At 39.9% G+C, this 22,654-nt stretch overlaps 1 protein-coding gene across 5 annotated transcripts in view; it reads right to left on the bottom strand.

Moving 5' to 3' along the window:
* The window catches only part of LOC150094664 (NPC intracellular cholesterol transporter 1-like), a 672,338-nt gene that overhangs the window by 448,825 nt on the left and 200,859 nt on the right, over positions 1-22,654 (bottom strand). For all 5 annotated transcript variants that reach the window (XM_090411086.1, XM_090411087.1, XM_090411088.1 and 2 more), the window contains exon 7: positions 5,774-5,906. In XM_090411086.1, coding sequence (XP_090267212.1) covers positions 5,774-5,906 — 133 coding nt within the window. The remainder of the gene's footprint in view (positions 1-5,773; positions 5,907-22,654) is intronic.

Here is a 22,654-nt window from a genome sequence, read left to right as displayed (position 1 = left end):
TATATGTATGCATATACATATAAATATATAGGAGGGAGAATGACCTAACTCTCTAAGTTTTGACAGTAGTTTCTCGACTAGATGATAATTAGGACTGTCTCCACCTTTAAGTATTGTCTGATGCAGAACATTATGTATATTCATACATAATGTGGTAATAGCTTCTGAGAGTGTCTGACAGCCAAGAACTAACAGACGTATATAATTTAACAGTTTCCTTTTAATTCTGTTTTGGGTTATAGACAATGTTTTGGTTACCTGACCACATAGCTGCCACACTTTAACGACTTTCCTCAGCCACCTGAACAACACAAATGCATTCAATTGTACTTTTAAAATTGAAAGCCAAAACTTGCTTCAAGTTTTGGATACACTTGACACACATTATCCCTCACACAGTCTATTCATCACTGGGGCTACTGCAAGTCCAGAGATACTGGCCAATACTTACACGTAAACTCTTACCAACACCCTTCACAAAAACTTGGAGTCATTAGCACCCTCAAAAATAGAGAAATAACAATTTGCACTAATGAGCAATGTCTTAAGCATGAAATATTATTATTATTGTTTTTAAGAGATCTGCAGGGAGTCAGGGACTCATCGAGGGAGGACTACATGCACCGGCTATCATAATTATTCTTGAATTCATTTACACTGCTTGCACTCACAACATCCAATGGCAATCCATTCCAATCACGAACCACCTGATGAGAGAAAATCTAGCCCTTATACCCTTCTTAGTGACATTAATTTTAAGCTTCCAAGGATGCCCTCTTGTCCTTTCCCCACCTCTCTCTCTCTCTCTCTCTCCACTATATCAGAATCACAATGGAAACCAGGAGACCAAACCTGCACACAATAGTCCTAGTGAGGTCTTATCAAGGCCTTGTAAAGAGGCAAAATGACATCTTTATCTTTACGTGTCAAAGTTCGTTTCAACATTGCAATTACCTTTTGAGTTGTATTTGCAATCTATACTACATGGCCCCTGAACTTCAACTTCCTATCTACTAACACTTAAAGATCCCTAGCCTCATCAGTTTCTTCTAGCATAATCCCACCAATATAATACAGCATTGGATATCTAATCACACCAAAGTGAATGCCTTTACATTTACTGACATTAAACTGACATCCATTTTTCCATACCTACAATTCCAGCCTATTCAAATCATTCTGCAAGTACTGCATATCAGCAGCATTCCTAATTACCCTACCTATCTTTGCATCTTCAGCAAACAGCTGCATGTTGCATGTCAAATCCTTCTCAGTATCATTAATGTATAGATTGAATAATAACAATTGACCAAGTACTAATCCTTGTGGTACACCAGTGGTTACCTTAAATCTTGCAGACTCACATCTCCCAAACCCATATTCTCCAATTTATGCAACAGTCTACCATGCTCTATTCTGTCAAAAGCGTTAGCAAAATCCAAAAGTATCATGGTGTATCTATTCACCTTGTCTAGTTCAATGGTAATAACAATGTTATAGAATGTGAGCAAGTTGCTAAAACATGACCTTCCCTTAGTAAAATCATGTTGCTCATTGCAAAGTAGAGATTCACTGACAATCCATTTTTGAATGTGAGCGCTAACCAATTTTTCAAAAATCTTCACCACCACCACCACTTCTGAGATACTAATTGGTCGATAGTTGGATACATCGGTCTTTGCACCACTCTTGTGCAATGGAATTATCATATATTCTTTCCATTCCTGTGGAATCTTCCCTGTTCTGAGACTCATATTAAACAGCCTGGTCAAAGGAATAGCCAGTTCAGCTGAACACACTTTCAGCACACATGCTGATATCCCACCAGTATCTCTTGCTGAATGCTTATTAAGTTTGTGCAACAGCTCTAATACCTTGTCCTCATACACCTGAGTTTCTTGATCCAGTGAAGAGATAGCAGTGAGCTCAATGTCGCATACACCAGGTTGATAGCTTTAACAAAATGGGCACTCATTAGTTGAACATCAGTGGTTACCTTAAATCTTCTGCATCAGTGATTCACTCTCATGCCATCTGCATTTAGAAGAATTATTCTTTCATATTCATTCTTTGTTTTACTTGCAGCATATCGACAGAATTATTGTGGGTTGTCTTTTAGCTCGCAGAGCCAGTTTCTTTTCATACTCAAACTTTGTTTTCCATACAACAGTTGTGATTATTCTAGCCTGCTGCTTATAATTTTCATAATGGACATCATCCTTATGCACACGATATTCTTTCCACATCATCCTTTTCTTAGGAATCTCTTGCTTAATAAGATTACATATCCATTTGACTCCTATTCTATTTATTTTTTGAACTCTCGGGATGCATTTTGATATCGCATCATTTAAGTATTGTTTAAATGCTTCTCATGCACTGTTGATATTCTTCCCATCTAGCAACCAATCCCATTCTACTGAACTCAGTATACTCCTGAGTTGGTCATAATTTCCTTCTTTTCAGTTCAGTTCTGTTGCCAAAGAGGAGCAGTTAGCGTATCCGCTCTCCAGCCAAAAGTCTGCGGGTTCGAATCCTGCCGTGGGCATGGATGTTTGTGATTGTCTGTGGAAATACTAGTGGTGGTGGAAGGCAGTAGATGGCATTGATGTAGTTGCAGTTAGTTGTAGTTGGTGGATGGAGTGGTGGAGACAGAGAGAGATGTAGAGTGGGTGTCCTCCCTCGATGAGTCTTTGGATTTCCTGGAGGTGTCACATAATAATAATAATAATAAAAACCAGAACAATATGTTTTGTAAATGCATAATATATAATAATAATAATCTTTTCTGAATGGAACATTCATAAACTTAATCACTTCCCAAGTGTGTACTGCATGATCACTGTCACCAACCAGAGACAGAATAGTTACATCTTTAACTGAAATGCCATGCCCTCTGACACTATAATGAAATGTAACACTCTTTGACCTTGAGTTCCTTCTGTCACATCCTGCTTGAGGAAGTTGTCCTGCAATAGCTCAATAAATTCATTTGTAGTCTTCTCATGAGATTCTACTGGAATTATCCAATCAATATTTGAATAATTAAAGCCTCCCATTATGATTACTCTTTACGTGCTCATCTTTTCTATTTGGTGATGCATTTCTTCATCACTAGCAACCCCTCCATAAGCTGTGTAACAATACCCCACTATGTAATTGATCTTGTTAGATTCCGCCTCACACCAGATAGTTTCAAACTCACTGCTACATGAAATACTGTTAGTAGTAGTACTACAATCATAGGTCTCAACTCTAACTGGATTCAAGTCATCCAATATCATTAGCAGCATGCCCCCCCTCCTCTCCTCTCTATCCTTCCTAAAAATACCGTCAATACTTTACATTTGATACCAGTTAGTATGTCTGATTCTGATAGCCAAGGCTCACTAATGTGTATAATCTGAGGTCCCAACATATTGACCAGGGCAACAAACTCTACTCCTCTGTTTCTGATACTCCTAGCATTCGTGTATAGACATAATAATCTACCTGCATGTTCTTTTGTATACTCTTGTCTGCAGTCTGCATGACACAGTTGGACAACTTGCAGATCTCTATTCTTCTCTAGTGCCTTATACATGTAGACATCTTTGCACACATTTGATGGATCCGAATCCATATTATCCATTGTTGATCAATAGTTCGAGAAGAGAATGCAATTCTTCTGTTAGTGTTCCTTCATATCTTATAATAGAGCTCGTCCTCTTTTCCAGCATATGTTCAATACCTAATTCTTGTGAAATATGGTGCAACGAGGAGAAATCCATCAATCAGGAATCGATATCTTAAAAAAAATGGCACAAAGAATACTATTCTCTAATCCCCGTTCACAACAGATCCATGACATTCATTACAGAGCCTCAGTTTCCATCCCTTTGGTGAACTTTTACAAAAAATTGCAAATCTCCTGAAATCTCATGACATTAGAGTGGCCTCCAAACCCATTATGACAGTACGAAATCTGTTATGCTCACCCTATGATCACAACCCTTTCAACAAACATCATGGAGGTTACAATAGTCCATGTTCTTGTGGCCTTAATTACATAGGGTAAACATCAAGACGTTTAGAAATAATAGGAGCATATTGGAGACGTCAACAACAGAGAAGACAGCTCAGGTCTGGCATTCCATTTCTCTCACACTAACCATAACACTGAATGGGTCAAGAGCTCCATGCCGTACATAGAAGACAACTTCAGTGCCTGTAACATCGAAGAGGCTATGATGGTCATCCACTGACATGGCACTCTCAACAGATAATCAAGTAATAATTTTGTGTGACATTTAGAAATACTTATCAGATATTTAAACACATTGAACTTTAATTTTTCTGCAACTATCGAGCACACCTACTGAACAATGACTGACCATGTGCCAGCTTCCATGCTCCAAGTGTTACTGTTTTATTTATATTTTTGTGTAACGGTTCCTACACATTCGGTGTTTTTAGTTATGTAAGGATTCATACTTAACATTTGTTTTATATTGGTGTGTTCATCCTAACCCAGATGAAGCCATTAGCTTAAGTGGTGAAACTTGTAGGTTTTATTAAATAATTATTACGACCTATAAACCCAGTGTTAGTTATTTTTTATTACAATACTTTTCTTAGTTTTCATGTCAACTTCATCATCTCTCATGCATGTTATAGTACTCTTGCCTACATTTCTAAGCTTTCTCAATAGCCTCCAGAACGTTTTCCTAGTATTTATTTCTTTTTATTTATTTTCTATATTTTTGCTAAAGTCTTCCCAAGAGTTTTGTTTTGCTACTTTTATACATTGCTTCTGTTTTTACAATGTTCTCTGTATTCTTTCAGAGCACATACTGACTTACTTGCTATGAGCTTCTGATATGCCTTTTTCATTTCCTGAGTCCATCATCAAGTTTTGATTTTGTATCCTTGCAGACAACTTTATCTTATGCTTCATTGGCTGAATCAATGATTCGTTCAGATTTTGTCAATGATTTTTGTCTTAGAACTTTTTTTTTAAATAGCATTTTTCTGTAATGACTTTAAAAAAAGAGGCATCTCTCTATTCTTCCTTAGATGGGACTATAGACACAAATAAGTCTCATTGGCCAATTCCTCATTCTGATATTTACACACATCACTGTACTTAATGTGGGAAAAAATTATTAAATTTCCTGCAAATGAAGAAGATTATCCTCATGTTTAGTTTTGGATACTAATTCTTCATTTTTTGATCATCCCTAATAATCCTATTTCCACTTCTGAATTGTGAAGACATGTATGCATATCACTTCTGACATTTTAGTAGATTGGTGTGCCGTGATTGGTAGGATCATGTTGCGCAAAATTTATTTGGGTAGACATTGGGGTGTTCTTTCACTTGGTGGAACAGCAGGAAGGAGCAATGACAAGGAGCCATCCCTGGAAGTTACAAACGGAAGTTACGAGCAAGAGGGTGAGGAGTGGTTTCTTTGTGTGGAGGGTGGTTGAACAGTGGAATGCATTGCCTGAGAGAGAGTGGTTAGAGCAACAACAGTCGATGAGTTCGAGGAGTGGTATGATAAACTTTGTGTTTCCAAAGATAATTATTATTATCTAAGGCCTGGATAATAATAATAATTTTTTAATACCATCATAGTGGAACAAAGCATTACAGCTGAAGCATAAAAAAGTAATCATCTTTCCATATGAAACAATACTATTAGTAGTTTTATTTTTAATGCTGAACTGCAAATGAAAGCAATTTCAATTCAAATATGAGAAAGTATATGATTTCAATAATGTACAAGCTTACCTCTAATAAAAATTCTTGTCTAAATACTGGTCCCCAACTAATATCATGTAGCTCTCCATCCAAAAATACTTGATGGTTAAAGTTGCTTTCATTGGTAGGAGTTACAATTATGTGTTCTATTCTATAAAATGGACTGAAAAAAAATTACATATTATTATTTATGTACTTGATGTTTGCTGATATTATTTTTATAAGTAGTTTACCCATATCAGATTAAACAGATAAATTGAGATCTGAAATTATTGCAATCGAACTACTTCTGAATGTGTCCTGTAGTACATTCATTTTGTTTATTTACTATTTGTTTGTTTCTTAATACACTGTGTGATCATGATAGTTGCAGTTTTGTAAATAACATGCCCTTATACTACATATCTGTAATAAAAATTACTGTATGCATAAAAATTACAATAATATGGTATACATTCATAGAGGATCAAAGATGCATAAAAATTAAAATAATGTGGTAAACATTCATTTAGAATTTTTTAAAAAATTATATATATTGTTTAATTAAAAGATAATTGTATATAAAAATCACTCAGAATTAAAATGGATTTCTCTGCATTCAGGCAGAGTTTACATACAGATATTTGAAACATTACATTCATGAGATTTATAAAAACGACAAAGTCAATTCTGGATCACTTCCTATGATTCTAGGACATTATTCTTTTCTCCCTTCGGGGGAGGGGGGGAGGAGGAGGATGATATTACTGCTAGGTTGAAAAGATGATGATAATACTGTCGTCAGGTCAGTCAGGAGTTGATTCCTTGGATTTCAGTGTTGACAGAAGAGATCAAGGGTGCTGTTCTCCTTGTGATGATGCTCATTGAGAAGATGGCTTTTCACCTTTTGCATGAAAACTATAATCAGTCAGTCAGCTGCCTCTCTTGGTGAAGGTATTGTGCTATCTGTTCTAGTATGCTGAAGGTAAAAGTTATATATCACCGCTTTTGCAATCATGAAAAGATAGTTGCATATTGGATGCTTTCTTGGCTGTTCATGTAAAAGGTTGAAGTATTCTTCTTCAAAATGTAAGATTGAAGGTTATAGCTGCAGTTTCCCCAAGATGAATGGATCAGTTGACTGTTAAAGGGGCATTCTAAATAGACTTGCCAGACTGAAGAGACAATTTTCTGGCAAATCTGAATTACATTTGTATAGGTTAGTAGGGCTGGGAAGGGCACTGTGCCACATTCACCATTGTATGTCTGCATCAGGTTTAGTGGCTCTACTTGGGTAGGGTAGATCCTAATTGATGATGCACTGAGAACTCAAGGAGACTCTCTTCCACAACAGAATGATAAGAAATCTCATTACAGACAAGAAGCTTTTCTTTCCTTCATGGAATTGGTGTGAAAGTCATGGGAGACATAATCCACAGATCTGACATGATACTTCCCCAATCTAGCAACACTGGATATGGGAATCTAGGTGAACAGGAGGACACCATCAAATTTGCACTTCAGATAGGCCATGTCAAAAATCATATTTGAAGCAGGCCTTCAAAAGGTGAAGACGATATATACATACAGGGTGTTCGGGATAAATTTGACATATTTATAATTAATTATATTTTTCCGTAAGTTACATATATTAACACACACTTCTCTTCATTTAAAAGTTTGGACCCTTCTTCATTCATATACAAGATGTCAGAAAGGATGGATAGCTGGAACCCACCTGAATCATGGAAGAGAATAACTTGTATCATGATGATTCGTGCCCGCCATCAAAATAAGGATATTACGACTGCTGCCCAATGCTCCCTGAATACAGTAAAAACAATCAGGCATGAACTAGAGACTTGCAATGGTGACTACGAGGATGTAGCAAGAAGAAAGATCCCTAGCAGACGATCTGATTGCGTTCGTACAGCAGAATTCCTCGCAAATCTGCAGGAACAGGTGTTGAAGAACCCTGGCATTGGAATTCGGGCTTTGTTCGTGGAGTTGCTAACTGTAGTCAAGCCCTGGATAACAAGGGTAGCCAATGGTAGGCCGTATGTATGGCAGCAGGATTCGGCCCCTTGCCACACCTCTGGGAAAAGTCAAAAATGGTTGTCTGAAAATTTCTACGACTTCACCAGTCCAAATGTTTGGCCTCCAAACTCCCCAGACCTTAACCCCATGGATTATTTTGTATGCGGCGCAGTTGAAAAAGACACCAATCGCACTTCCAGTAATACAAAAGCCCAGTTAATGGATAAAATTAAAACAGTTTTTGCGGCCCTTCCCAGGGAGACTGTAGCATCAGCTTGTTCGAGGTTCCGAAGCAGAATTGAAGCTGTGATCGATGCTAATGGTGGTTATTTTGAGTAAATCTTGTTGATAGTATTGTAATTAACTCTGCCTGTAATGTTTTTTTGTCAATTCATTAAATTTAATAGATACAAAGAAGATTTTCTTTTTCCTTACGAAACTGTCAAATTTATCCCGAACACCCTGTATATCTTGCAAATGGTACAACTATGGTTGCACTCAATATCCAACATTCACAAATTATATACAACCCTAATCCAACAGACTTAACAAATATCTCCTTCAGAGAACCCTTTATCTTCTCTTAAGGAGATATTTGAGATAAGAGAGGAATGATGCATGTTTCCAAGTTGGATTCCAAGATATTTGTTTCCCTCATATGACCAGTGGTCAGTCATAGGAGAGTCGGTTCTGCCTTTCCAATTGCCATGTTATAGATAGGTGGTTTTGTGTGGATTTAGTTTTGTTCCTCAGGCTGCCTGACAGTTGATATGTTGTTTGTATATGTGACAAGTCTTAGTCCTGATGGACTGTGATGGTGACATCATCGGTATAGACTGTCAAGGTCAGTGCTTGGTAGGAAGGGGTCAAAGGATGTGCTTCACCAAGTATAGTGTTTATTCTGCAAGGAAAGAAACTTTGGCACATGTGTAGAGCAAGCCAGATAGTGCACAGTTTTTTTAAATTCCCATCCTGTATGGCACTAGTGAAGTTTGTCTGCTGTTTGTTTCTAGAGAGAAGTGGGCATTAAAGTACAACATCTTAATTCTGAAAATGATGCTGGAGCCACACGCCTAGGTTTCCAAGCAGTTGAACAGGCAAAAATGCTAAATGTGATCAAAGGCTTTCTCCTGGTCCAGTGTTACGAGGCCCATTTACTCAGTGTTCATGCTAATTCTCGTAGACAGGCTTATACGTTGGTTATGCATTACTAAATGCATAACCAACTTAAGGAATTGAACAACGTAGATACGAATATAAATTAAATTATACTTTAATAAATATTTCCGATATTTCGGCAACGTCACTTTGCCATCTTCAAAAGGAACTCACAACAAAAGGCACGTGTGCACGTAGGCAATACAACACAGTAACTGAGAATGAAGAGATGAAGCTATTGTTCTCCTAAAAGTCATGTATCCAGTACATGTTGTGTATTCTGTGGCATGTATCCAGAGCATGGTCTTGCAGACCATGCTCTGGATACACACTACAGAATACGGTGGAAGAAAGCTACAGTAATACACCGTAGCAAATACAAATCCGAAAGACTATTTATGGAATCAGCCTCAGCCCTAAGAAACTCTCCAAATCTTAACAAATTTGGTTGTATGCGACTGCCCCAAATTTGGAAGGCTTACATCAGCAGACCTTCAGCCCAACGGCCAAGAACACCTACTTAGCCCGCTAGAGGGCACCATCAGGACTTTTAGGAGAACAATACCTTCATCACTTCATTCTCAGTTACTGTGTTGTAGTGCCTACATGCATGTGCCTTTTTTGTAAGTTCCTTTTGAAGATGACAACATGACATTGCCGAAATATCAGAAATATTTATTAAAGTATAATTTAATTTATATTCATATCTACGGTGTTCAATTCCTTAAGTGATTTGGTAATGCATAACCAACGTATAAGCCTGTCTACGAGAATCAACAAGGGTAAAGGCCCGCCAATACGGTAAAATGAAGTTGAAGCTGTCTAGGCAATTAAATCGTCTAACTTTCCTGAAACGCTGCTGGGATAATACAGTAATCCTGAACTGTGTAAAATTCAAGCACTGTTTTGTTTCACAAAGAGCTCTCTGTATATATAGCTGCACTAGCTACGCGTTGCTTCACGAAAAAATCACCACCACGCGTTCCTCTTAGCGGACATTAAAGAAGCTATTCGTGCCTTAAGATGAGCTTTCGTACACTTTAAATCACAAACTTTGGTCTATTTTACATGACGTCTTCTGTACCGCTGCAGACAAAGAATTTGAAAAATTACGAGGTCAACAGATGAAAAAATTCGAAAAATTAAAAAAGAACTCTACCATCAATCCAAAACTTGCTACCAACACCGTAATCAACCCTTCTTCAGTCACCCTGAAGCCTGAAGCACTCAACGTGCTTTCACACGGCCACAACTTCGGCATTGCTCCCAGAAAAATACCTAGTGATGATATTATGATCCAGATCGAACGCGGAGTCCGCCACCATCCACATCAAATCGCCAACAGTGTAAGACTGGATGTAGCTTGTGTCCTCTCCAAAGCAAGACCACCAAAAAACCAACATATCCAACAAGGAATATAAAGCTCTACAGAAAATGAGGAATAATAAAGAATTAGTTATCACCAAAGCGGATAAGGGTAATGCAACTGTAGTACTTAACCAAAAGAACTACACAGGTAAGCTAAATGCCCTTCTATTAGATTGGGCTACTTACCACCTTATCAAATACAATCCCACCAACTCACAAATTAGAAAACTTCACAGGCTCCTTAAGAAAGTCACTTCTTGGCCTGTAGAAGTTACCAACAGATTAAAGCCCTTTAACTCTATACCCACCCGTATTTACGGACTCCCAAAAATACATAAAGAAAATGGGCCATTTCGTCCCATAGTGGATGGCATTGATTCCCCCACATACAAATTAGCTAAACATTTGGCCAAAGAGCTCACACACTATACTGGCAACACACCATCACACATAAAAAACTCAGCCTACTTCAAAGCCAGCTTAGAAAACCTTACACTCCGACATACTGACATAATGGTCAGCTTTGACGTCTCCTCCATATTCACAAATGTCCCACTCAAGGAAACTTTAGAGCTAATCCAAGCTAAATTTTCTCCCGATATCTCAGCCCTATTTCAGTTCACAATGAACTCTGGCTATTTCGTTTTGCAGGGAAAATTCTACAAACAAATAGAGAGGACAGAGATGGGTTCACCACTCTCCCCACCCTTGACCAATTTCTTTATGGAGATCTTTGAAGAAAAAGCCTTAGCCTCTGCCCCACAAAAACCAACCATATGGCTTCGCTACGCTGATGATGTGTTTGCTATTTGGCCACATGGCTCTGAAAATGTCCTCTCCTTCTTAACACACTTAAACAACCAACACCCCAAACTCCCCAGAATCAAGTTCACTTTGGAAAAAGAGGAAAACAACAGCCTTCCTTTCCTAGACACACTAGTCACCCGCCAGCCTGATGGAACCTTGGTTTTCTCAGTTTATAGAAAACCCACCCATACAGGCAGATACATTCACCAACAATCCCCCTCCCCGCACAACAATATGGAGTGGTGAAAACACTATACAACAGGGCTAAACTAATCTGTTTTAACGACATGGCCCTAAACACTGAACTAAATCACATCCTCAACACTTCCTCAGCCAATGGCTACCCCCCCAAAAAATCAAAAAAATATTAAACCTAGAAACCACAGCCCCCTCTCCTCCCCCCTCCACAATCCATCCATCACCATTCCCTATATCCGAGGCACCTCTGAAAAAATTACCAAAATCTTAAAAAAACATGACCTGACCTCCTGTTATAGGCCTTACAGAAAATTGGCATCCCTTATCTGCTCCACTAAAGACCAACCACTTCCCCTAGACCTACCTGGTGTATACCAGGTCCCTTGCAGCTGTAAACTGTCTTACTTTGGCCAAACAGGCAGAACAGCGAATATCAGAATTTCTGAAGACAAGAACTACATCTGTTTTTACAAGTACAACCATTCTGGTCTTGCAGACCATGCTCTCGATACACGATACAAATTCGAAAGACTATTTTGAATAAAAATACAAATTCAAAAGACTATTTATGGAATCTGCCTTAACCCTAAGAAACTCTCCAAACCTCAACAAATTTGGTTGTATGCGATTGCCCCAAATTTGGGACGCTTACATCAGCATCCTTCGGCCCATGGCCAAGAACACCTATTTAGCCCACTAGAGGGCACCATCAGGACTTTTAGAAGAACAATAGTTTCATCTCTTCATTCTCAGTTACTGTGTTGTATTGTCTACATACACGTGCCTTTTTTCGTAAGTTCCTTTTGAACTTACGAAAAATTTACATGAGAGTGCCAGCTGATTAATTTTCACACTGTTAAGCACAACATTCTTTGGGGGGGGGGGGGCGGAAATAAAGGTGTCACTACTATGCTGGAAAGTGGATTATAATGCAGTCGCCCTGCTCAGCCAGGACTTGATTCCGTGGATTTCATTCTTGGTGGAAAAGATCTAAGGTGTTGTTTTGCCTATGGTGGTGATGCTCGTGTAGGATCCGACTTCTCACCTTTTGTTGGAAGGCTGCAGTGAGTTGGTCAGTTGCCTCTCTCTGTGAAGTTGCTGTGCTGTCTGTTCTTGTATGTCTGAGGTAGAAGTTGTATATTACCGCTTTCGCGGTGATGAAAAGGTAATTGCAGAATGAATGATTATTTGACTCCACATAGACGAGATTGAAATATTCCTCTTCTGTATGAAGACTACCACAGGTAAGAGCTGCCGTTTCCCGAGTCAAACTGATTAATTTAGTGTTGACTGGGCATTCCAAGTAGATATGTCAGACCGTTCCTAATTGGTAGCAGAAGAGGCAGTTATCTGAGACGTTTGAGTTAAATTTTCGTAATATAGTAGGAGTAGGTAATATATTATGCCACATTCTCCACTGAATATCTGCGTCAGGTTTGATGGCTCTTGTGCGATATGGTAGATCCCATTGAAATACTGTTTGATCAGATGATGCAGAATTTTCCAACAAAGTGCTTTGGTTCGACTGTTGTGTTAGAGTGCTGTAGATCTTGTTGGTGTTGCTGGGTGTAAGTTTCTCCCATGAGTTATTGGTTTTTATCAGAAAGATAGGTGCGAAAACTTCTGAGTTTGGAGGGCTAAGCCCCACTTCTGTTATGCTATCAGGCATAGCAGCTTGAAAAGCGGCCTTTACGGTGTCTATCTGCTCAGACTCATTCCCATATTCTCGTTTTCGAGCGAATTTGGAAAGGGCCAGGTGAGGCTTGGAGAAAGAATGTCACCCAAGATCCTCACGTTTCGCCAGCTCCATGGAGGAAAGAAAAATTCTTTCTGAGTGATCGGGCTTCTTACCATCGTGTTGTGAAAGATGGGTTCCATGAGGATTTCAGGTAGGGATGCTGTCTTCACTGTGTGCTGGAGGTTTATTTTCTTCCATCGTCGAAGGGCGTCTTTGTAGAAGTTTGTTAAATTTACAGGCACTTGAGCTGTTGTCATTCTTAAGGTGGTGGAGAGAGAGAGACCTCTAGTGGCAGAAGTGAAAATATACTCAGTGGTGCATTTGTGTGATATTTCCTGTTGTAGGGCATTAATGAGAAATCGAGCGCGGAACGTTGTCAATGGAGACCAAATTTTGTCCTCCATCTTTGAGAGAAGTATATAGCTTGGAGTAGGAAAGCCAGTTTGTTTTGTTCCATATGAATCGATATATGGTTGACTTTATTTGTTTGATGAATTGTACTGGTGGCGTAAGAATCTTTAGTGTATGCCAAAGGACACTGGTGGCTATTTGGTTAACGATTATTGTTCTCCCTCTTGTGGAGGCAGAGGCTCGTATTGCTGCCCACTTTCCTAGAACTTGCTTGAAACGCTTGATTAGTGTTTCCCAGTTCTTATCCACATAAGAGAGTGTGTTTCCTAGGTAAATCCCCAGGTATTTGTTTCCCTCTGTGGACCAGGTACCCGACATTGGGGAATCGGTTCAGTGTTTCCATTTGCCACACCACAGTCCTATGGTTTTATGTGTGTTTAGTGTGGCTCCTGAGGCTGCCTGATATTGTTGGTATGCCATTTGTATGTTATGGAAGTCCTCTTCTTTGCGGGCTATGACTGCAACATCATCAGCATATGCTGTCAGGGTTATGGTTTGGTAGGGAAGTTTAGGGCGGCATGCTCTGAGCAGCATGCTGAGTCTACACAAAAAGGGTTCGATGGCAATTGTGTAAAGAGGATCAGAGAGTGGACAGCCTTGTTTAATACCTCTGCTGTATGGTGCAGTTATGGTAAGCCTGTTGTTTATTTTCATGCAAAACTGTGCCTTGGCATACAACATTTTAATAGAGTGAATGATGCCTGAGCCAAAGCCAAATGCTTTCAAGCAGTTAAAGAGGTAAAGGTGTTCAATGCGGTCGAAAGCTTTTTCTTGGTCTAGTGTTACAAGACCCATTGTTTCACTGTTGTTGTTCGCTATGCTTATGAGATCCCTTATGAGGTTTAAGTTTTCGTGGATAGATCTTCCAGGGATGGAATAGCTCTGATGCCTATTTATTATTTCGCTCAGAGCGGGTTTAAGTTTGTTGGCAATGGCTTTGGATATAATTTTACAGTCGGTGTTTGTGATAGAGATGGGTCTCCAGTTTCCTAGTTTCGTCGCGTCTCCTTTCTTTGGAATGAGTTTAATAAATGATGTTGTCATATTGAGTGGAAAGCCATTGGTATTTGCTTCGACAAAAACTCTGTAGAGGATAGGTCCAAGCTGTTCATAGAAGGACTGATAAAATTCAGTGGTGAGCCCGTCTATTTCAGGAGATTTATCTTTAGGTAAGGAGGTGCAGCCAGTTTTCAGATCGTGTAACGTGATGGGGAGTTCTGTGTTACTCCTTGTTGTTGGTGAGAGTCTTTTCACATCGGAGAGAATTATATTCGTGGCCTCCATAGATGTTGGGTTGGCTTGGTACAAATTTTTGTAGTACTGCAAGGTATAGAAGAGGATTTCGTCATGATTTTCTATGATGTTTCCATTATCTGTTTCAATAGCAGATATAGTGGTGCACACTTGTTGGCGTTTTTCTAGTGAGAAGAAATACTTTGTGGGGGCATCTGCGAAGTTAATATGTTTGCGTCGTGCTCTTATTAGGGCTCCTCTTGCAGAGTGCTCTAGGTGTGAGCGTATGGTGGCTTCTAGGGACTGGTATTCCTCAGATTCTGGATGATGCAATTGCTGTTGTTGTTGCAAATTTTTAAGGCTGAATGCTTATTCAAATTTCTTTGGTGACTATATTTTTGGGTGAATACCCTAACTTTGGATTTAAAAAGTGACCACCACACGGAAATTGATTGTGAAGTAGATATATCTCTGATGAGAATTTCGATATAGATTTTAGAGGTTCTGAGATACTCGGTATCCTTTAGTAGGCTGTTGTTAAATATCCAGTATGCTCCTCCTTTGTATCTGGTGTGTCCAGGAATGCAAATGTTAAGAAGGATGGAATCATGGTCTGATGCATGAGATAGATGGTATGTGACTCTCCTGATGTAGGGTATTGTGTGCATCGATGTATAGTATCTGTCGAGCCGTGCCTGGTATAGGACACTGGTAGGACCACCTTTGGCTCTCCAGGAGAACACTTTCTCATGTGGGTGCAAGTGTCTGAAGGTGTCAGTCAGCTCGAAGCCATTTACTACATCCTGGAGAAGCTGAGCTAGTGAGTGTCAATGTTCTTGGCATTGCTGACTGTCCATTGCAGGATCCAGAGTGCAGTTGAAATCCCCTGCCAGTATGATGTGGTCATTGACCTTGCTGAGGTGGTTTCGCACAAACTCCAGTACCTGCACTGGAAGCTGGTCATTTTGTGGGATGTATATGCTAATGATATATATTTTCTTTCCTGTTTGAGTTGTAATGAGTGCATATATTGCACACCCAGGAAAGGTATCGATTATTTCTACTTTTAGAGTGCTATTTTGGTGAATTCCAATGCTGACTCCAGATCCATGAAGTTGTATGGCAGGACAGTGGTGCATGGTATAAGGCCAGTTCTTCCAGTGTTGATATGACGCTTTGCTGTTGCAATGGAAGTTTGTTTCCTGCAGCATAACTATTTCTGGCCGATGGGCAAGGATATGCTGCAGGACCAGCCTGTTTCGCAGTGGTGTGGCACATCCTCTAGCGTTTAGTGAGAGAAGATTTATTGAGGTGCTCATTATTTTATGGTTTAGTTTTATTTGGTGCGGTAATCCTCACTTCCTTTATGGATAGTTATGCTGCCGCTGGGATTCAAGCCCGTTTATCAGCTAGTATATTCTTTTCCTGAGATTGGTGGTTTTTCTCCCTCTTTTTCCTGCCAGAATAGTTCTTAATTCTTCCAGCTGGGTGATAAGGCCACTGATGTCAGCGGTGTAGTCATAGGCTGTCAGCAGTTTTTGTGAAGAGCCTCAAACCTTTTTAAGAAAGCTCTGAAGCTGCTCACTTGTAAGTGGGCCTTCAGTGTGAGGAAGACCTGTATTTCCAGTTTCCTCTTCATCATCTGAGGACTCAAGTAGCTCGATCTCTTCATTCCCCTCTACAGGCTGTTGGGAGGGTTCCAGAATGCTTGGAGGCAAAGGTTCCCTGCTGCAGCTGTGCTGGTTTGTCTTTGGCTTTTTTTCCGTTTTTGTTTCTTGCTCCTCTTCGTTATTTTTATCTTTATCAGAGTAAGTTAGTTGTCTGTGTTCCGTTTCCTTTTCTCTAGGATTGCTTTTAATCGATGTTGGTGGAGGTTCTTGCGAAAGTTGGGTTTCGTTAGTGCTACCACTTGATTTTGTCTCCTCGGTACTCGACTGAGAGCTGTTTCCTTGAGATCTTTGTTGTTTGTTAGGAATGCTCTGTTTTTTGGGGTTGGCTGCTTGCTGCTTCTGATTCTCTGATCCGCTAGGGTTGGTAGTATTGTTAACCGGTTTCTCATTTCTGGGTATATACAGGCATAACTTCCTTACATGGCCTTCTTTGTGGCAGTAAAAGCACTGAGCAGCAACAGTAATATAAAAGGTGTAGGGTACTCAGTCTATTTCTGTGTTGATTATTTTGGGTATGGAGCCGATTGTATTGTTGCCAAAATGCATTAGAGCCTGTCTTCTAAAGCTCTTGATGTGAGCGAATTCAGGCTTAGTTATAGAGGCGCGTAGCGTTCGGATTTTACCTGTCACTGCACCGTATTTTGATAGTAATCCGCGAAGCAATTGATGGCTTATTTCCGGTGGGATATTTGACACTGTTATTTTTGTGGGAACGTGCGATTGGTGGGACATTCACGTGGCATGCTCCGATGTCTATTCCCTTTTCAATTAATGTCTCAGACCGAGATGCGTTGTTAAAGTACATTTGTACGGTTCCGGCAACTCTTGAAATGCGAGTTATATTTTTTGGGGGAACATGTTGAGCTACTGCATCTAGATACTTTTCCAGTGGGGTATTTTCGATTGCAAAAATTACAATTCCGTTGTCTCGGGAAACGTGGTTGGCTAAGTGAACGTTTGTACGCGTGGTGGTCATTGTTGCAGTAGTATTAATTTGCGTGGAGGTATTAGCTACAATGTTGGCATAAGAGACAGAGAGTACTGACCTTTGTCCGTTGTTGTCTGGGGGGCTGAGACTGATGTCTTTTCCTTCTCTGGAGCTGTGGCTGGCGTCTTTTCCTTGATTGGAATTCTGCGACCTTTCACCGATTCCTGCTGAGCTCGGGCGTGGACCGGCTGCTGCTGGTGGTGATATGCTGTGGTTTATACTAGCCATTGCTTCGAGCGAATAAGGGGAAATGCAAGCTATCACAATTTCCCGGTACTCGAAGGCATACCGTTGTAACAATAAGCACACGAACAATGAAGATTTTAAAATTTAAAATAACTTTTCCTAGCTTCACAATTTTAGAAAACTAATTTTTTAACGCGATAGATTAGGTGCTTACGATTATGTAGGTATAAATCTTGAAGTTGATTGACGTATTCGACCGCACAAAATACAACTTTAGGCAAGAGCGACCTTGGACACGTCTGCACACTTCTGCGACGCGACATAGATTATAGATAGATAGATAGATTTTTTTGTTTTTATTTTTTTTATTTAACTTGTTAAAATAAACATTACACGATAGGCAACAATGACTATTTACATATTATAAGTATATATTTACAGAGAAAGAAAACATTTTCCTTTCGGGTGTACAATAGAGAATGTAATAAATGAATATTCAAAATTAACAGTTCAGTTTCAGTCTGAGTTATCATTCAGATGAAGCACATTGTCATCGTCAATCCAGAAGAGGGTACCAGTTGGATTCCACTCCTCTAGGAATTTCGCGACAGTTCTTGTTTCTTTGAAGTGCTCAAGTTCCAATAGAAGCCTGCTTTTTAGTTTCCGACGGAGGATGTGCATGAGGGTTTGTGCAGTTTCAGTGATGGATGGGTGCTGGTTACTTCTTGTCTGTTTTAGGTAAAAGCTGTAGATGACGGCCTTAGCGCAGATGAAGATGAAATTGCATGTTATGATTTTGTATGAAGATGAGGATCACTTCTACTCGAATTACCAGGTATGAATCACACAAAATCCTCATGAAATCCAAAAAAGTCCTTTTATTCCCCTGGAGTTGCTGTATGGTGTTAGTTTACAGCTTCGTTAATCATTGGACCATTCTTCTTGGAGGACATTCGCCAGTCAGATCATGTGACCTGCTCAGTTACTGCCGAGAGGTACCCCGATATGATAAACAATTTTTTTGGGCCACAGCTATAGCAGCTCCTATGAGTGCTGCTGTAGCTGATTTATAGGAGATTCTTCGAGAACATTTCACGAAAACCTGAGTGATCAGCAATTCATTCTCCACTGCTCTACATACCACAGCAGGATGCTCTGGCATCACAAATCCTGGATTTCGTTCAAAACCATCTGTCTAGTATAGACCAAGAACATGTCATAATAGCGGGAGACTTTAATTGCACTCTTGACCAAGAAAAAGACAGACTTCAGTGTGCTGAACATCGTAGCCAATTAATAAACAAACTTCAAACACTGGTAAATGATAATGAACTCATCGACGTCTTCCGGCATCAACATCCTGATAAGAAATCCTACACATGGAGGTCAGCAATCACAGCGACAAATAGGCAACTCTACCAAGCACGACTGGACAGATACTACATTTCCAAACATACCTTGCCTCTAGTCAGAAACATCTCACACATCCCTTCCTACATTTCAGATCATTGTTTCGTCAAGCTGCAACTTTCATTATCCTTGGAAGCATCCAAATCAGGAAGTGCCTACTGGATCTTCAACAATACTCTCCTGAAAGATCCAAATTACATAATAAACACTCAGGCTTTAATAACCAACCTCACTCACTCGAAAGTGGATACAGAACCAATGAAAACATGGTGGCCCCACCTAAAATCACGAATAAAATCCTTTACGCAGATCTACAGTCACCAGAAAAATCAACAGAAGAACATTAGAATCAGACAACTTGAAGAACAGCTCAAGTATCTCCCAGAAGAAAGCCCTGAACATCATTCTGCCTTCCAAGCCATGCAAAGACAGGCAGAATTATCGGCAAAAGGTGCCCTACTTAGATCGCGGCATACACAAATAAATCTTTCAAACGCCCCCACAAAATATTTTTTCTCTATGGAAAAAAAATGCCAGGCAGCAAATTCCATCTCTGCTATCAGACTTCAAGATGACAGCATCACAGAAGATCCAAGAAAAATCACCTCTGAAATCCTACAATACTACAAGAATGCATACAGCACTGCAGGAACATCCCATCATGCCATTCACGAAATACTGAAAGAAACAAAAAAAATCTCTGCAACAGATCGGAACCACTTAGAAAAGAAAATCACGCTACATGAACTGAAAACCGCATGCACATCCTTGCCAAAGAACAAATCTCCTGGCCTTGATGGTCTCACGTCAGAGTTTTTCCAAGTCTTCTGGAATCAACTCGGACCACTTCTCCTCGAAACACTGCAAGAAGCCTACATCAATGGCCTCCCACAATCCGTCACGACCTCAGTAGCACGATTGATACCAAAGAAGGGAGATCACACGGATATCCGAAACTGGCGTCCAATCTCCCTAATTAATACCGATGGCAAAATAATTTCCAAAGTTATAGCAAACCGAATAAAGCCAACACTGCCTGAAGTTATTGGCCAACATCAAACGTACTCTGTCCCAGGAAGATCAATACATGATAACCTCCATTTAATAAGAGACTTCATCCACATCGCAAACAGCCAACATGAAGACCTAGCACTCGTCAGCCTTGATCAGGAGAAGGCTTTCGAAAGGGTAGAGCACGAATACCTTCATGAAGGCATTTGGCTATGGTCCTCTCATCATTGAAACAGTGCAATTGCTTTACAGAGATGCACACTTCTGTTTAAAAATCAACAACAGGCTCACTCGCACTTTGTCATACTCTCGAGGGATCAAGCAAGGATGTCCCCTCTCTGGTCAATTATACACACTGGCCATAGAACCCTTCTTAAAAAGAATACACGACACCATCATCTCCAAACGAACCAGAATAATAGAACCACATCAGAAAATTACCTTATCAGCATATGCCGATGATGTCACTGTAATAGTACGAAATGAAGAAGAAATGACAGTAACCGAGGAAGCACACAGACTATATGCACAAGCCTCAGGGGCCAAATTAAATTCTGCCAAAACCACGGGCTTCTGGTCAGGCAGATGGAAGTCTAGAAATGATTCTCCGATCGAATGTACCTGGTCAAGCGAAGGACAAAGATACTTAGGTGTGCACCTTGGCAACACCAAAATATATAACACACTGAACTGAACACAGCTGCACACTCGTTTTAAACAGGTGCTAGGTAAATGGAACAGCATTCGTTCCATGTCTTCACTTAGAGGAAGAGTACTAATAGTTAACCAGATGGCTGCGAGTGTCTTATGGCATACCCTCAAAGTACTCACACCTCCTGAAGAATTTCTCTACCACATTCAAAAGGAAATCAAACGTTTCCTCTGGAACAAAACTCACTGGACAACATACCCTCAACTCTGCAAGCCACTCAGCAAGGGAGGTCATGGCCTGATTTCCCTTGAAAACAAGATTCAATCCTTCAGGATAATCCTCCTCCTAAAGACACTTCAATGCAATCACACTTATGTAACCACCTTCGATTACATCACGAAAGCATCCACCAGAGGACTTACACTTTTCACAATCCTCCGAATGGCCAGTCGTGCACCATCTCCTCCTAAACTACTTCATTTTTACAAAGATGCTCTACAGCGATGGAAAAACACAGGACTCCATCACACACTCACAAGATCAACAGAGTCAGCTGTACTTACAGAACCACTATTTTCAAACAAAAACATCACAAGTCTCACAACTGGCCAGCCTTTTCTTTTCCCTACATGGAACTGGGCAGGAATAAGAGTCATAGGAGACCTCCTAACCCACACCCTAAAGTGGAAAGCATTCACAAGCCTACCAATGAATAACCCAAAAACTGAAAAGCAATATCAACAGTTGCAAGCCTCCATTATAAAAGCCTATCCAGATATCGCTACACCTCAGGAAATCCGTATTCCTTCTAGAAACTGCTCGGAGCCAATATTTCATCTTGTACAATCTGAAGCCTCACTTCCAATTCTTCCCTCCAACTACAAGAAAATATACCACTTCCTCATGTCAGTGTCCCCATCCTCACCATTCTTATATTCAGCCTTAACACTCTCATCTACAAGGCTGCATATACCACACAGTTTTCAGTGGGATCTGCCATATAAATCAAAATGCACCAAACCAGATTCCGAAATACAGTGGAGACTATGGCATAACATCTTGCCAACTCCTTCAAAGCTCTACAAATTTAAGCTAAGAGAAACGGATCTGTGTCCATTCTGTGACGTTTCAGGCACCTTGGAACACACATATCTGACCTGCCCTGCAAACAAAGTGATAATCACCTATGCCATGAATACCGCCTCTAGCACCTGTAACTACACACACAGCCAAGAAGACTACTGGAATTTAGTCCACGCAGGAGAAAACAGACTATATATATATATATATATATATATATATATATATATATATATATATATATTTTTTTTTTTTTTTTTTTTTTAACTTGTTAAAATAAACATTACACGATAGGCAACAATGACTATTTACATATTATAAGTATATATTTACAGAGAAAGAAAAACATTTTCCTTTCGGGTGTACAATAGAGATATAAATGAATATTCAAAATTAACAGTTCAGTTTCAGTCTGAGTTATCATTCAGATGAAGCACATTGTCGTCGTCAATCCAGAAGAGGGTACCAGTTGGATTCCACTCCTCTAGGAATTTCGCGACAGTTCTTGTTTCTTTGAAGTGCTCAAGTTCCAATAGAAGCCTGCTTTTTAGTTTCCGACGGAGGATGTGCATGAGGGTTTGTGCAGTTTCAGTGATGGATGGGTGCTGGTTACTTCTTGTCTGTTTTAGGTAAAAGCTGTAGATGACGGCCTTAGCGCAGATGAAGATGAAATTGCATGTTCTGTGTCTGTTTTCTTCTGTGTGGACTAAATTCCAGTAGTCTTCTTGGCTGTGTGTGTAGTTACAGGTGCTAGAGGCGGTATTCAGGGCATAGGTGATTATCACTTTGTTTGCAGGGCAGGTCAGATATGTGTGTTCCAAGGTGCCTGAAACGTCACAGAATGGACACAGATCCGTTTCTCTTAGCTTAAATTTGTAGAGCTTTGAAGGAGTTGGCAAGATGTTATGCCATAGTCTCCACTGTATTTTGGAATCTGGTTTGGCACATTTTGATTTATATGGCAGATCCCACTGAAAACTGTGTA

Source organism: Typopeltis vanoorti, chromosome 21, assembly GCF_054136105.1.
Source record: "Typopeltis vanoorti isolate ZY-2024b chromosome 21, IOZ_Tvanoo_1.0, whole genome shotgun sequence".
NCBI lineage: Eukaryota > Metazoa > Arthropoda > Arachnida > Uropygi > Thelyphonidae > Typopeltis > Typopeltis vanoorti.
The sequence above is the reverse complement of the archived record's forward strand: the minus strand, read 5'-3'. Positions and strand labels throughout refer to the sequence as shown.